Raw genomic sequence first — 15768 nt, forward strand, 5'->3', positions numbered from 1 at the left:
GAAATGTATTGAAAAGATGAAAGAGAAACTCAGTTGTTTTGAGGATTCCCTTTTCTCTCTCTTTCCTTCTGGGAGAAGATACAGGAGCTCAAAAGCCCGGACACCCAGACTCAAGAACAGCTTCTTCCCCACAGCTATCAGACTCTTGAACCAATCACCTGTTTCACATCCCCTTCCCTGTGGTGCTGCCATGTTATCGAACCCTTAATCCTTCCGTTACTGTTACTTTAGCATTTCTTTTTGCACTACTTCAGACTGCACTAGCATCCTTGCACATCCTATTGTTTATGTGCTCACCGCTGTAGCCAGTGTTGTATTTATTATTACCATGTATACTCTTTACTCTGTGAGCTTCATGCAAGCAAGAAATTTCATTGCTCCCTGGTGTATATGACAATAAACTTATCTGAATCTGAAGTGCCAGAGGTTTCCCACAAAACCTAGGCCTATGCAGCCAGCAAAGTACCGAGGGAGTTCTAAACAGTTGGAGGTGCCATCTTTTACCTGAGGTTCCTAGGAGTGAACATCTCCAGTAGCCTGTCCTGGTCCAGCCATGGCCAAGAAAGCTCACCAGCGCCTTTACTTCCTCAGGAGACTAAAGAAATTTGGCATGTGCCCTTTGACCCTCACCAATTTTAATCGATGCACCATAGAAAGCGTCCTATGTGGATGCATCATGGCTTGGTACGGCAACTGCTCTGCCCGTGATGGCAAGAAACTGCAGAGAGTTGTGGACACAGCTTAACACATCAGGGAAACCAGCCTCCCCTCCATGGACTCTGTCTATACTTCTCACTGCCTCGGTAAAGCAGCCGGCATAATCAAAGACCCCACCCACCCCGGACATTCTCTCTTCTCCCTCCTACCATCAGGCAGAAGATACAAAAGCCTGACAGCATGTACCACTAGGCTCAAACAGCTTCTATCCCACTGTTATAAGACTATTGCACAATATGATAAGATGAACTCAACTTTACAATCTACTTTGTTGTGACCTTGCACTTTATTGTCTACCTGCACTGCACTTTCTCTGTAACTGTAATTCTGTTAATGTTTTCCCTTGTACTACCTCAGTGCACTGATGTGATGAAATGATCTGTACGGATAGCATGGAAGATAAAGTTAAAATAAGATAAGATTTCTTTATTAGTTACATGTACATCAAAACACACAGTGAAATGCATCTGTTGTGTAGAGTGTTCTGGGGGCAGCCCGCAAGTGTCGCCACGCTTCCGGCGCCAACATAGCATGTCCACAACTTCCTAACCCATACGTCTTTGGAATGTGGGAGGAAACCGGAGCACCTGGAGGAAACCCACACAGACACGGGGAGAACGTACAAACTCCTTATAGACAGCGGCAGGAATTGAACCCGGGTCGCCGATGCTGTAATAGTGTTATGCTAACCGCTACACTACCATTCCTGCACATGTATCTCAGTACATGTGACAATAATAAACCAATTTACCAATTTAGATGCTAAAATGTTGGTCTATCTATTCTCTGAGATGGATGTGAAATATTCTGCACCATTATTTGGGGAGAAGTTCACTCTGGTCTCCTGCTTAATGTTTATCTCTCAGTCAGCAGTGCCATAGTAGATTGGTTCAGATTTCGTAGTCAGCACTCACGGCTGAACTCAAGATGAAGTGTGAGCACAGTTGTGGTTCCTGCACTGGGATATCTTGGTCTGCAGACAGCTCCATCCCTCGTGGTGAGGTGCTGCATGTTGACAGGGTCTTCTTGGGTAGTGTAGCAGTTAGCATAACACTATTACAGCATCAGCGACCCGGGTTCAATTCCAGCCGCTGTCTGTAAGGAGTTTGTATGTCCTCCCCGTGTCTGCGTGGGTTTCCTCCGGGTGCTCCAGTTTCCTCCCACATTCCAAAGACATATGGATTAGGAAGTTGTGGGCATGCTATGTTGGCACCAGAAGCATGGCAATACTTGCGGGCTGCTGCCAGAACACTCTATGCAAAAGATGCATTTCACTGTGTGTTTTGATGTACATGTGACTAATAAAGAAATTTATCTTATCCGTGATGAAGTGGGGTCATTTGGGTAGTTAGTGATGGTTCTGGGAAGGGGATGATGAACAAGTCCTGCGTAAGATACTTTGACAGTTGCCTCAGCCGTGGCCCATGACTTAGCTGGCTGTTAAAGCTTTTGAGAAATGTTGAGTGTTTCTGACTTGTGATATTTTAAATACACCAAAGTTATTTTTAATTTTAAAAATTAGTTAAAGTCTTAAAAACAGATAAAAATATATTTGAACCAATTCAAACAATAAAAATCTAAATTCACTAATATTTACTTAAGACACAAGCAACAATATCATTCCCGACCTTCCCTGAGATGACAAAGAAGCTCTCCCAATGCCTGACCTAGTTCAGGAGGCCTGTATGGATTCCCCAACCCTGAGACTGGCTTCAGAGCACAGGGGGGAGTACATCAGCAAACAGCTGACTGCACCTTCCAAGGAAGTCTTCGAGCTATGGACAGTTACATGGGAAAACACCAACATTTCCCCACGAAATTGCTCCACTGCCTGATCTCGATCACATTGTCGTATGTGGGACCTTGCTGTTTATAAGTTGCCTTGGGTCGTGGAACAGTTCAGCATAGAAAGACACCATTCTTTATATTGCCTCTTCATAGAAGCACCTTGTCAGACTTGTTTGCCCTGTAGCCCTGCAACACGCTTCAAGTTTACATCCTTCTCAGTCAAGCACTGTCGGACATCCCAAGGGTGTGAAAGTCACTATAGAAATGCAAGTCTTTGCTTCCTTTTTCCATGGTAAACACTGTTGATTCTTACTTGGCTCAGGGCTGCTGTATTTTCACCAACCTTTCCTTTTATTTTTACTCTCTTTATTTTTTCTGCACAGTGCCAACTCCAGTCACACACCACGGCCTCAGACCTCAGCCAGCACTATGTGCCTTAGTCAGCTGAACCTTCTCTCCATTAAACACACGGCCATTACATTCAGCAGCTGCTTTGCTCAGAGTCTCCAGGTGAGCAGGTGAGTCAGGCTAAATAGACATTACTTATTGTCGGTGTGTCGGTGCAAATCCTTTGTTGGGTTACAGGTTGGCTTGAAGCCAAAGTTTGTGTTGGTTGGCAGCCGTTGTGAAATTCTCAAATGCGTGACTGTACTGGGCCTCAATGACTTGACTAAAGGCTGCCTTAAATCTTCTGCTTCCTCAGGACACTGTCTGCTCTGATGTCGGTCTGCATACAGCTGAGGGAAGCAAAATCAACCTTTCCATTGCCTTTCAGAGAAGGCACATTGCTGGCAAAGCTGGCATCAAATTGCCTTTCTTTGTTTGTCTAGAGGAGGTAAAGATGCTTCCTCTGTGCTGATAAAAGCTCAATACATCTGAGAACTATGCTGCATTGCTTTATAGATACTTCAGATTTGCTGAGGATCTGAGTGTCCATCACACAAACCAGCCTCCCCTCCATTGCCTTCACCTGAACCCCGCTGCCTCAGGAAAGCAGCCAACGTAAAAGACCCCTCCCACCCCGGTCATTCTCTCTTCTCCCCTCTCCTGTTGGGCAGAAGATACAAAAGCCTGAAAGCACAGACTGCCAGGCTCAAGGACAGCTTCTATCCCGCTGTTATCAGACTCTCATACATTAGAAGATGAACTCTTGATCTCCCAATGATGTGGCCCTTGCACCTTATTGTCTGCCTGCACTGCACTTCCTCTGTAACTGTAACACTATATTTTGCATTCTGTTTTCCTTTAACTACCTCCATGTAATTATGTATGGCACGATCTGTCTGGATCCAGAACTTGTGCACCAATTAGGCATGGGCAGTTTATGCTGACTTTGCTAATGAGGTCACATCATGCAAAGGAATAATTAAAGATAAACAAAAGACTGGTCTCATTTAATTAACATTTAGGCCCACTTAACAGAAGAGCAAAAGGACACGTAGACGCCACAGCCAAGAAAGCTCACCAGCACCTCAACTTTCTCAGGAGGTTAAAGAAATTTGGCATGTCCCCTTTGACCCTCACCAATTTTTATCGATGCACTGTAGAAAGCATCCTATCTGGATGCATCACGGCTTGGTACGGCAACTGCTCTGCCCGGGACCACAAGAAACTGCAGAGAGTTGTGGACACAGCCCAGCACATCACGGAAACCAGCTTCCCCTCCATGGACTCTGTCTACACTTCTTGCTGCCTCGGTAAAGCAGGCAACATAATCAAAAACCCCACCCACCCCAGACATTCTCGCTTCTCCTCCCTCCCATTGGCAGAAGATACAAAAGCCTGAAAGCACGTACCACCAGGCTCAAGGACAGCTTCTATCCCACTGTTATAAGACTATTGGGCAGTCCCCTAGTATGATAAGATGGACTCTTGACCTCACAATCTACCCTGTTATGGCCTTGCACCTTATTGTCTGCCTGCACTGCATTTTCTTTGTAACTGCAACACTTTATTCTGCATTCTGTTATTGTTTTCTCTTGTACTACCTCAATGTACCGATGGGATGAAATCTGTATGGCTGGCATGCAAAACAAAATTTTTCACCATATCTCAGTACTTGTGACAATATTAAACCAACTTACCAATTTACAAATTTAAACTGTTAAATTTAGGACACATATAAAGTTGAATGTTATTAATGATCAGGTTATTGGATTGGGCTTTCAGGAAGGGTTCCTACATCACAACACTTAGGAGGAAGCCATTTGGCCCATTGGATTCATACAGGCTCTCAGCTCAGCAATCCCATCAATCCCATACCCCTCTTATTTTTCTGTAACCCTGCAACCTATTCTCGGTAGTGCAGTGGTTAGCGTAACACTATTACAGTGTTGGCGACCCAGGTTCAATTCCTGCCGCTGTGTGTAAGGAGTTTGTACATTCTCCCCGTGTCTGCGTGGGTTTCCTCCGGGTGCTCCGGTTTTCTCCCACATTCCAAAGATGTACGGGTTAGGAAGTTGTGGGCATGCTATGTTGGTGCCGGAAGCGTGGCAACACTTGCGGGCTGCCCCCAGAACACGCTACACAAAACCATAGAATAGAACCATAGAACAATACAGCACAATACTGGCCCTTTGGCCCACAATGTTATGCCGACTTTCAAACCACTCCTAAGACTAACTAACCCCTTCCTCCCACCTCTGTCTTAAATTCCTCCATATGCTTATCCAACAATCTCTTGAACTTGACCAACATATCAGCCTCCACCACCCCCCCAGGCAGCGCATTCCATGCACCAACCACTCCCTGGGTGAAAAACCTCGCTCTGATGTCTCCCTTGAACTTCCCCCCCATTACCTTAAAGCCATGTCCTCTTATATTGAGCATTGGCGCCCTGGGAAAGAAGCGCTGGCTGTCCACTCTATCTATTCCTCTTAATATTTTGTATACCTCTATCATGTCTCCCCTCATCCTCCTTCTCTCCAATAAGTAAAGCCCTCGCTCCCTTAGTCGATCCTCATAATCCATACTCTCTAATCCAGGCAGCATCCTGGTAAATCTCCTCTGCACCCTCTCCAATGCCTCCACATCCTTCCTATAATGAGGTGACCAGAAATGTACACAGTGCTGTAAGTGTGGTCTAACCAGAGTTTTGTAAAGCTGCATCATTACTTTGCGGCTCTTTAACTCGATCCCACGACTTATGAAAGTTAACACCCCATAAGCTGTCTTAACTACCCTATCTACCTGTGAGGCAACTTTCAGTGATCTGTGGATATGAACCCCCAGATCCCTCTGCTCCTCTACACTGCCCAGAATCCTGCCATTTACTCCGCCTTGGAGTTTGTCCTTCCAAAGTGTACCACCTCACACTTCTCTGGATTGAACTCCATCTTCCACCTGTCAGCCCAGCTCTGCATCCTATCAATATCCCTCTGCAAGATTCTACAGCCCTCCACACTATCCACAACACCATTGAACTTTGTGTCATCTGCAAACTTGCTAACCCACCCTTCCACCCCCTCATCTAAGTCATTAATAAATATCACAAAAAGTAGAGGTCCCAGAACCAATACTTGTAGGACACCACTAGTCACAGCCCTCCAATCCGAATGCACTCCCTCCACCACAACCCTCTGCTTTCTACAGGCAAGCCAATTCTGAATCCACACGGCCAGGCCTCCCTGGATCCCTTGTCCTCTGACCTTCTGAAGAAGCCTACCATGCGGAACCTTGTCAAACGCCCTACTAAAATCCATGTAGACCACATCCACTGCACTACCCTCATCAATCTTCCTGTTCACCTCCACAAAGAACCCTATCAGGCTTGTGAGGCAAGATCTTCCCTTCACAAAGCCATGCTGGCTGTCCCTAATCAGTCCACGTTTCTCCAAGTGCTTATAGATCCTATCTCTCAGAATTCTGTCCAACAGCTTACTCAGCACAGACGTAAGGCTCACCGGTCTGTAATTCCCTGGACTATCCCTACTACCTTTTTGGAATAAGGGGACAACATTCGCCACCCTCCAATCCTCCGGTACCATCCCCATGGACAATGAGGACTCAAAGATCCTAACCAACGGTTCAGCAAAAGTTGTATTTCACTGTGTGTTTCGATGTACATGTGACCAATAAAGAAATCTTATCTTATCTTATCTTTCCCATCTACTTTTCCCTCTCCTCTGATTCTTTTGTCACTTAGCTACACTCGGGGTAACTTACAGTGGCCAATTAACCTATAAGCACATCTTTGGGATACGGAGGAAAGCGGAGCGCCAGGAGGAAACGCACACCATCACAGGGATAATGTGTGAGCTCCACACAGTCAGCACCCCAGGTCAGAATTGAACTGACTGTACCTCACATCTATAGTGGCCCAGGTTCAATCCTGACCTCGGGCGCTGTCTGCGTGGAGTTTGCACGTTCTCCCTGTGACTGTGGGGGTTTCCTCCGGTGTGCCATGATCTTGCTCTAAACCTTGAAACTGCCAGCACTGTGGCAGTAACCTCACAGATGGAGAGCAGCAGATCACCACTTTCCTGGTCAATTGGGGATGGGCAATAAAATGATAACCTTCCCAGCAACACCCACATCCCATGGGTACTTAAAGAAACATGGAAGTGCTGCTGGCCTCTCCGCCTCTCCTCTTTATACTGGCCATCTTCCCTCTTGCACTCTCAATCCTGATGCAGGCTCTCAACCCGAAACATCAACAGTTTCCCCCCCCCCCCACAGACGCTGCTCAGCCCACTGAGTTCCTCCAGCAGATGTGTGTTGCTCCAGATTCCGGCATCTGCAGTCTCTTGTGTCTCCAGGAACAAAAGTCTGCCTTCTAATCTAAATATAAGATAAGATATCTTTATTAGTCACATGTACATAGAAACACACAGTGAAATGCATCTTTTTTGCATAGAGTGTTCTGGGGGCAGCCCGCAAGTGTTGCCACGCTTCCGGCGCCAACATAGCATGTCCACAACTTCCTAACCCATACGTCTTTGGAATGTGGGAGGAAACCGGAGCACCCGGAGGAAACCCATAAAGGCACAGAGAGAACATACAAACTCCTTACAGGCAGCGGCGGGAATTGAACCCGGGTCGCTGGCGTTGTGACAGCATCATGCTAACCGCTACACTACTGTGCCTGCCATTCACTTCATTGAAATGTTTTGTTCAAAGGAAGCTCAGGCCAGAGGCCAGTCTAAGCAGCTTAAATCAATTCTCCAACCCGTACACCCTTCAAAGTGGCTTCCCATGATTGAGATCCTCCCATGGCAGTGGAATTCACTCTGTGACTTAAATGTACCTACAGATCATTCTGAAAACCATGCCTGAATCTGTGCCATGATGCCTCATGCCACCTGCGACCTTATAGAGTTTAAACTTTAACGTCTTACTTGGAGCACACAGTACTTGGGATTGAGTTCCAATGATATCTGCCTGACGTCTTTGCAGGAGCCAGTTCCCTTGGCTCCAGCAGTAGCACACACTGTCTGTACCTTTTCATTTTATTCAGGCACTTTCTGTGAGGCTCAACACAAACAGGCACAAAAATATGTTGACCTGGTCATTTAGCTGGAACTCTTTAGGCACTGTGTTTCCACAAGGTCAGAGGCGAGAGATTTAAAAGGGACATACATCAGAGGTAGCTCCTTCATGCAAAGGGTGGTGCGATTTTGGAACGAGCTGCCAGCAATAGTGGTTCAGGCGGGCACATTAGCAACGTTTAATATCCATCTAGGTATGCTCCGTCTGTAACCGCGATCTGCATCCCCTCGTTGTCAGTCACTTTAACTCCCCCTCCCACTCCATCACTGATATGTCAGTCCTCGGCCTCCTCCACTGCCGGGAGAAATCCAAATGCAAACCTCATTTTCCGTCTTGGGACCTTGCAGCTTAATGGGATGAACATCAAATTTTCCCACTTCAATTAGACCAAACCCTCACCGTGCCTCTTCTTTTCTTCCCTTGCCTAGTCTCTCTCTCTTTTTTCTCCTTGCCATTTCTTTTTCTCTCTCTCTTTTTCCTGTCCTCCACTCCCCCTATGCCACCTGCCTCCATACCTTTGACCCATCCCCCGGTGGATCTGCTCTCCCCTCGTCCCCTGCACCTGCCTATCACTATCTCTTACCTGCATCTACCTATCACCACCTTCTGCCCACCCTGCCTCCCCTCTTTTGCCCACCTATCACTGCTCTGCTTTCCCCTCCTATATATTGGGCTTCCCCTTTTCCTATCTTCAGTCCTGAAGAAGGGTCCTGACCTGAAACATTGACCGTCTGCTTTTCTCCACGGATGCTGCCTGGCCTGCTGAGTTCCTCCAGCATCTTGTTGTTTTTTTTCATCTAGTTTTCAGCATCTGCAGTCCTTTGTTTCTCTAGATAAGTACATGGATAGGAGAGGTTTAGAGGGCTATGGGCCAAATGTGGGCAGATGGGATGAGCTCTCTGGGCAACACAGCGGCATGAATGAGTTGCATTGAAGGGCCTGTTTCCATGCTCTAAGACTCTATGATGATATTTCTACAGCAGAAATTTTCCTGATCTTCCTGATGGAAGGTTGCTGAAGGACCCTGACTGCCTTTGTATCTGGAGTTTCTGCAGTAGTTATGATGCCCATCAGTTTACCCCCGAGGCTTTCATACAGGATGGAACGTGGCCATTTGGCCCATGAAATTCATCCCCTTTATTTCTGGAGACTTGCTGAGGACTTGCAACATCTACTATCATGCAGGATGAAGCAAGAACATCTCTGACATTGACCTCAGTCCATACCGAGTATCTGATTCCACAACGAGCAGAGTGGCCTCATAGAGAATCATAAGCTTAATTTCTCCCACCATTGGTAGTTAAAACCAGGCTTTGACTTTTGGAATTTCCTACATAGACATCTCTGCATCTCCAACTCTCTGCCCCCACTGACCTTTTTAACTGAGCTTTGGTTCATCTTTTCTCATACCTTATTTGGCCTGGTGACAACATTTTTTTAATGAAAATTTGCACTTTTGTGTGCCTTATTGTGTTGAAAGTGATATGTAAATACAGTTGTTGTTGCTGCAATGTGCCTCAGTGTCCTTGGAACAAAGGGGAATTAAAAATCCACAAGAGCAGAAGGAAAGAATTAGATTCATCCGTAGGAACAACCTGCAACAAATTATTCTTTATTCATGGACAAAGGCAAAACCAGAATTTATTGTCCTTCCATAACTGCCCCTGGGTCAGTGGAGGGCTAGACTAATTCCAGAACAGTGTTTCAGTGATTACGTAAGTTCACGGGACACTGAGTGCGGCAGACCATTCAAACGATTGATCTCACTCCGTCCAAAGATCCTTTCAAACTGCCCCCCTAGCCTGGCACATCAAGGAGGAGGCACCCCGTGTGGTTTTAACCTGGCTAAACCACAACAGGAGAAATAAGAGACTGCAGATGCTGGAATCTGGAGCAACACCTCTGCAGCCTTTTGCTGTTGCTAATCCTGGACTTTGCCTGGGTCAGGGAATGTGTCCCCTGTGCACTGAGAGTACGCAGTAAATATCAGGCAACAAGAAACTCTATTTGGGCAAAATTTCATCCCAGGTTTCTTATTGATGGCAATGGCAAATGTGATTCTTTTTTTAACCAGTTTCCTGAAAAAATCCCACATGCTACTAATGGAAGTATTTGATTACCTCTATCTTGAGCAGATCATGGAACCATCGACGAATGAGATAATTTGGACATAGAAAGCAGAGGTTAGAGAATCAGTTTCCAAACTATTCCAGTTTTTGAACCAATGAATGACATTGGCGTTTAAAACAGTATGAGACCTAAAGAATGGGAAGAGCAGTTATAGATAATTCCACTGAGCCTGCAAAGTTCTCTTTGTTAATTTTGGAATTGACAAGAAACATTCATTTTAGTTTACACTATATTTTTTATTTAGTGGAGGGGACGTCACTGCCAGTCCTCACCTTTGACACTAACTTCCACTCTGCTCTCAGATTCACGTGGACCATTTCTGACACTTCTCTCCCTTTTCTAGATCTCTCTGTCTCCATTTCAGGAGACAAACTATCCATTGATATTTACTACAAACCCACTGACTCCCACAGCTGCTTAGACTACACCTTTTCCTACCCTATCCCTTGTAAAGAGGCCACTCCTTTCTTCTGTATTCTCTGTCTCTGCCACAACTGCTCTCAAGATGAGGCCTTCCATTCCAGGACATCCGAAATGTCCTCCTTCAGGAAGAGTGGCTTCCCTTCAGCTGTGAAGCCCACTCTCTCATCTCCTCTGTACTTCTGTGGGAGGAGTGTGTGGGGTGAAGGGCAATCTCTTTGCCCTCCCCTACCCTCTCCATATCACCCACACACTCGTCCCACTGTTCCCCTCTGCCCTCCCCACCTCCCTCCCTTTGTTCCATGCTCCTCTGCCTTCCTCTTCTATAGGGGACGGCACGGTAGTGTAGCGGTTAGCGTAACGCTATTACAGCACCAGCAACCTGGGTCCAATTCCCGTTGCTGTCCGTAAGGAGCTTGTACGTCCTCCCCGTGTCTGTGTGGGTTTCCTCCGGGTGCTCCGGTTTCTTCCCACATTCCAAAGACGTACGGGTTAGGAAGTTGTGGGCATGCTATGTTGGCGCCGGAAGCGTGGCGACACTTGCGGGCTGCCCCCAGAACACTCTACGCAGGAGATGCATTTCACTGTGTGTTTCGATGTACACGTGACTAATAAAGAAATCTGCTGCCCTCTGTCACCTCCACCTACCACCTCCCAGCCTCTACTACTTACACTCTTCCCTCCCCCATCTGCCTATCACCCCCCCCTCACCTGGATCCACCTATCACCTGCCAGCTCTTGCTCCACCCCTTCCCCCCACCTCTTTATACTGACCAGCTCCCCTCTACCTTTCAGTTCAGATGAAGGGTCTCGACCCAAAATGTCGACTGTCCGTTCCCCTCCATAGATGCCGCCTGACCTGCTGAGTTCCTCCAGTGTCTTCTGCGTTGTTCCTCGTTTTTTCCCTCTCTTTGTCTGATCATTCAACTGCCACTGTGTCCCAGCTCCACCCCCGCCTCCCCTCCCCTACCTGGCTGTGCCATTGTACTCTACCGGCACCACTGTTTACTATTTACTGAAAAGGTTCCAGTTGACTGAAGAGCTGGTGTTATTCCCCTCAGAGGAGGGAATGCTAAGAGCAGATTGAGCAGAGGTGCTAAAAGTCCTGAAGAGTTTGGATAGAAAAAAAAGTAAAGAGGAACTATTTCCAGTAACCGTAGGACTTGTATCAAAGTCACAGTAGTGTAGCGGTTAGCGTAACGCTATTACAGCGTTCAATTCCGGCTGCTGTCTGTAAGGAGTTTGTACATTCTCCCCATGTGTCTGTGTGGGTTTCCTCCGGGTGCTCCAGTTTCCTCCCACATTCCAAAGACGTACAGGTTAGGAAGTTGTGGGCGTGCTACGTTGACGCCGGAAGCGTGGCGACACTTGCGGGCTGTCCCCAGAACACTCTACGCAGAAGATGCATTTCACTGTGTGTTTTGATGTACATGTGACTAATAAAGACACCATAAAAAAAATCTGGGGATTTGAAAAAAATCATGAAGGAAATGAAGGAAAGCTTTTAGAACAGAGGGCTAATTTGGACTGCTCAGTCTGCTGAATACTAAGTCAACGGTGGAGATACAAGAGACCGCAGATGCTGGAGCCTGGAGCAACAAACAATCTGCAGGAGGAACTCAGCGGGTCGAGCAGCATCTGTGGGGGGAAAGGAATTGTTGACGTTTTAGGTCGAGGCCCTGCTTCAGGACTGAGAGTGGAGGGGGGGAGATGGCTGGTATAAACAGGAGGAGGAGGAGGGGTGAGGCAGGGGCTGGAAGGTGATGGCTGGTCGACAGAGGGGTGAAGGCTGGTGGCAGATGGAGCCAGGTAGGGGAGGAGGAGGGGTGGAGGAGGGGACGGAAGTAGGTGGATGATAGATGGAGGCAGGTAGGGCGAGGGGAGGGTGAAGGTGAAGGCAATGAACAATGAAAGTCTCATCCCGCCGCCTCCCCTCTGTATACCGGCCATCTCCTCTCCACTCCAGTCACGATACAGGGTTTTGACTTGAAACGTCGACAATTCCTCTCCCCACAGATGCTGCTCGACCCGCTGAGTTCCTCCAGCAGATTGTTTGTTGCTAATAATTCAGTCTTAGCTTTCACAGACAACTGGATAAATGCCAGAGAGAGAAATAATGCAGGGGAACGGACCAAATATTTGAAATCTTCAAAGGGCTGTCTCTGTCTCAAGGACAGAATAGCCTCTTCATTGCTGCACCACTTCTTGGCTCTATTATATGTAGAAGGTACAGTAACATGCCCCAAGATGCTTATGTTGTTCTATATTGCAGTCCCATAGTTACAAAAATAAGATTTGGTAGGACTGAGCAGACAGATAGTCATCGCTGTCCTGGTTAGGTCGGCTAGGCTGCTTAGGGTGGAAGTTTCATAGAACATAGAAGAGTACAGCACAGAACAGGCCCTTCGGCCCACAATGTTGCACCGACATAGCTAATCCCTCCTACCTACAGAATGCCCATATTCCTCCATTTTCCTCTCATTCATGTGCCCATCCAAGCTCCTCTTAAAAGCCCCCAATGAATTTGCCTCCACCACCCTATCAGGCAACGCATTCCAGGCATCCACCACTCACTCAGTAAAAAACCTACCCCTCATGCCCTCACGTCTGTTCTGAACCTACCCCACCTCACCTTAAATGCATGCCCTCTGGTATTGGATCGCTCAGTAATGGGAAAAAGATATTGCTTGTCCACCCTAACTATGCCCCTCATAATTTTATACACTTCCAACAGATCACCCCTCAGCCACCACCACTCAAGAGAAAAGAGCCCAAGTTTGTCCAGCCTCTCCTGATAGCACATGCCCTCTAATCCAGGCAGCATCCTGGCAAACCTCCTCTGCACCCTCCCTAAAGCCTATAGTGAGGCGACTAGAATTGCACGCAATACTCTAAATGCGGCCTGACCAGAGTTCTATAGAGATGCATCATAACTTCTTGACTCCTGTACTCAATACCCCGATTAATAAACACAAGTGTTTCATAAGCCTTCTTAACCACCCTGTCTACCTGTGTAGCCACTTTTAATGAGTGACGGATTTGCACCCCAAGGTCTCTCTGCTCTTCAACACTGTTAAGGGTCTTGCCCTGAAGAGTGTACTGCCTCCTGACATTAGTCCTACCAAGGTGCAACACCTCACATTTATCTGGGTTAAACTCCATCTGCTATTTCTCTGCCCACATCTGCAGCTGATCTACATCACGCTGTATCGGTCGCCAGTCTTCTACACTATTCACAACTCCACCAAGCTTGGTATCGTCTGCAAATTTGCTAACCCATCCATCAACATACTCATCCAGGTCATTTATGTACATCAGAAACAGCAGAGGTCCCAGCACAGATCCCTGCGGAACACCACTGCTCACAGATCTCCAGTCCGAGTAAGTCCCTTCAACCACAGGCAAGCCAGTTCTGGATCCACTAGATCTAGGGCTTTTCTCCTTGGAGAGAAGGAGGATGAGAGGTGACTTGATAGAGGTGTACAAGATGATAAGAGGCATAGACCGAGTGGAAAGTCAGAGACTTTTTCCAGGGGTGAAAGTGGCCAACAAGAGGGGGCATAATTTTAAGGAGATTAAAGGAAGGTATAAGGGGGATGTCAGAGGTAAGGTTTTTACACAGAGAGTGGTGGGTGCATGGAACGCTCTGCCGGCAGAGGTTGTGGGGGCAGATACATTAGGGACATTTAAGAGACTCTGAGATAGTCACATGAATGACAGAGAAATGGAGGGCTATGTGGGAGGGAAAGGTTAGATAGATCTTAGAGCAGGATAAAATGTCGGCACAACATCGTGGGCGGAAGGGCCTGTTCTGTGCTGTAGTGTTCCATAATTTTAGTCCAGTAGTTAAAGCAGAAGATAAAACACTCATGTTCCCTCCAAACTACTGGCAAAGTTGAGGTGTGGAATGAAAGATGCTCCACATGTGAACGAGAAACAACAAGATTCTGGAGGAACTCAGCAGACCAGGCAGCATCAGTGGAGAAAAGCAGGCGGCCAACGTTTCGGGTCAGGACACTTCTTCGGGACTGAAGATAGGAAAAAGGGAAGCCCAATATATAGGAGGGAAAAGCAGAGCAGTGATAGGTGGACAAAAGAGGGGAGGTGGGGTGGGTACAGGGTGGTGACAGGTAGATGCAGGTAAGAGATAGTGATAGGCAGGTGCGGGGGAGGAGGGGAGAGCAGATCCACCGGGGGATGGGGCAAAGGTAAAGAGAGGGGAGAAAAGGGGGGGGGGGTAGAAAAAAAGAGAGATAGGCTAGGAAAGGGAAGAAAAGAAGAGGAATGGTGGGGGGGGGGCTGTGGGGAAGGGGTGTGGGGGTTACGTAAAGAGGGAGAATTCAGTGTTCATGCCATTAGGCTGCAAGGTTCCAAGACGGAAAATGAGGAGCTGTTCCTCCAGTTTGCACTTGGAATTCTCCCGGCAGTGGAAGAGGCCGAGGACTGACATATCAGTGAGAGTGTGGGAGGGGGAGTTAAAATGACTGGCAATGGGGAGATGCAGATCGCGGTTACGGACAGAGTGCTTGGTGTTTTGCGAAACGGTCACCTAGTCTGCGTTTGGTTCCACAGCTCAAGTGTCCTGTCTAGTCTGCCTGTCACTGCAGTAATGAGCAAGCTGCAGACTGAGGCAGTGAGGTTCTGAAACCTCGTGGTAATATGCCTCATGAGTTGCCTTGGCCGATGTTGCCCCCTCGACACAGACTAACAGAGATATCTTAAAGCGATGAAGTTTTGCTAAAATGCACATCGAGCTAAATCAAATGGATCGAGTTTGTTTAAGGATCAACATTGATCAAAGTAAATGGAAGGACAGGCTTGAAGAACCAAACTTCCTCCTGACAGCTCCAAGCCTGTGTTTTGGCATTAAATGACATACAGAATGGCTATTGAGTTTATTTACAAAATAATATTCTCTCTGCATGAAAAGGCAAATCCTTTTGTGAAGAGAGTGGGGATATTTCATTGTGGTGAGGCAATATATTGCTTGTTCGTGGGCCCAGCTCTCAGATAATAGCCATTACCTTGCCGAGAATCTTCCCTCGTTTGCTCATACAGATATAATGGCCCGTCTCTTTTCCCTTGATCCTCACGTGGCTGCCGAAGGTGTCTGTCTCCACCACGAGAAGAGCTGGAATGGGAATGGAAGAAAAATTGTGGAATATGAACAGAGAAAAAGATTGAGGCATGGATCTGTGGTCCACTAAAATCATCCAACCGAGTATC

The 15768-nt window shown here is 47.1% G+C and overlaps 1 protein-coding gene across 1 annotated transcript in view; it reads right to left on the reverse strand.

Moving 5' to 3' along the window:
* Positions 1 to 15768, reverse strand: part of LOC127580064 (fibroblast growth factor 18-like) — a 79910-nt gene that overhangs the window by 2655 nt on the left and 61487 nt on the right. Inside the window, exon 3 of the mRNA XM_052033264.1 lies at positions 15567 to 15673. Within this exon, the coding sequence (XP_051889224.1) occupies positions 15567 to 15673 (107 nt within the window). The remainder of the gene's footprint in view (positions 1 to 15566; positions 15674 to 15768) is intronic.

The sequence above is a fragment of the Pristis pectinata genome, chromosome 2, assembly GCF_009764475.1.
Source record: "Pristis pectinata isolate sPriPec2 chromosome 2, sPriPec2.1.pri, whole genome shotgun sequence".
NCBI classification, from domain to species: Eukaryota; Metazoa; Chordata; class Chondrichthyes; order Rhinopristiformes; family Pristidae; genus Pristis; species Pristis pectinata.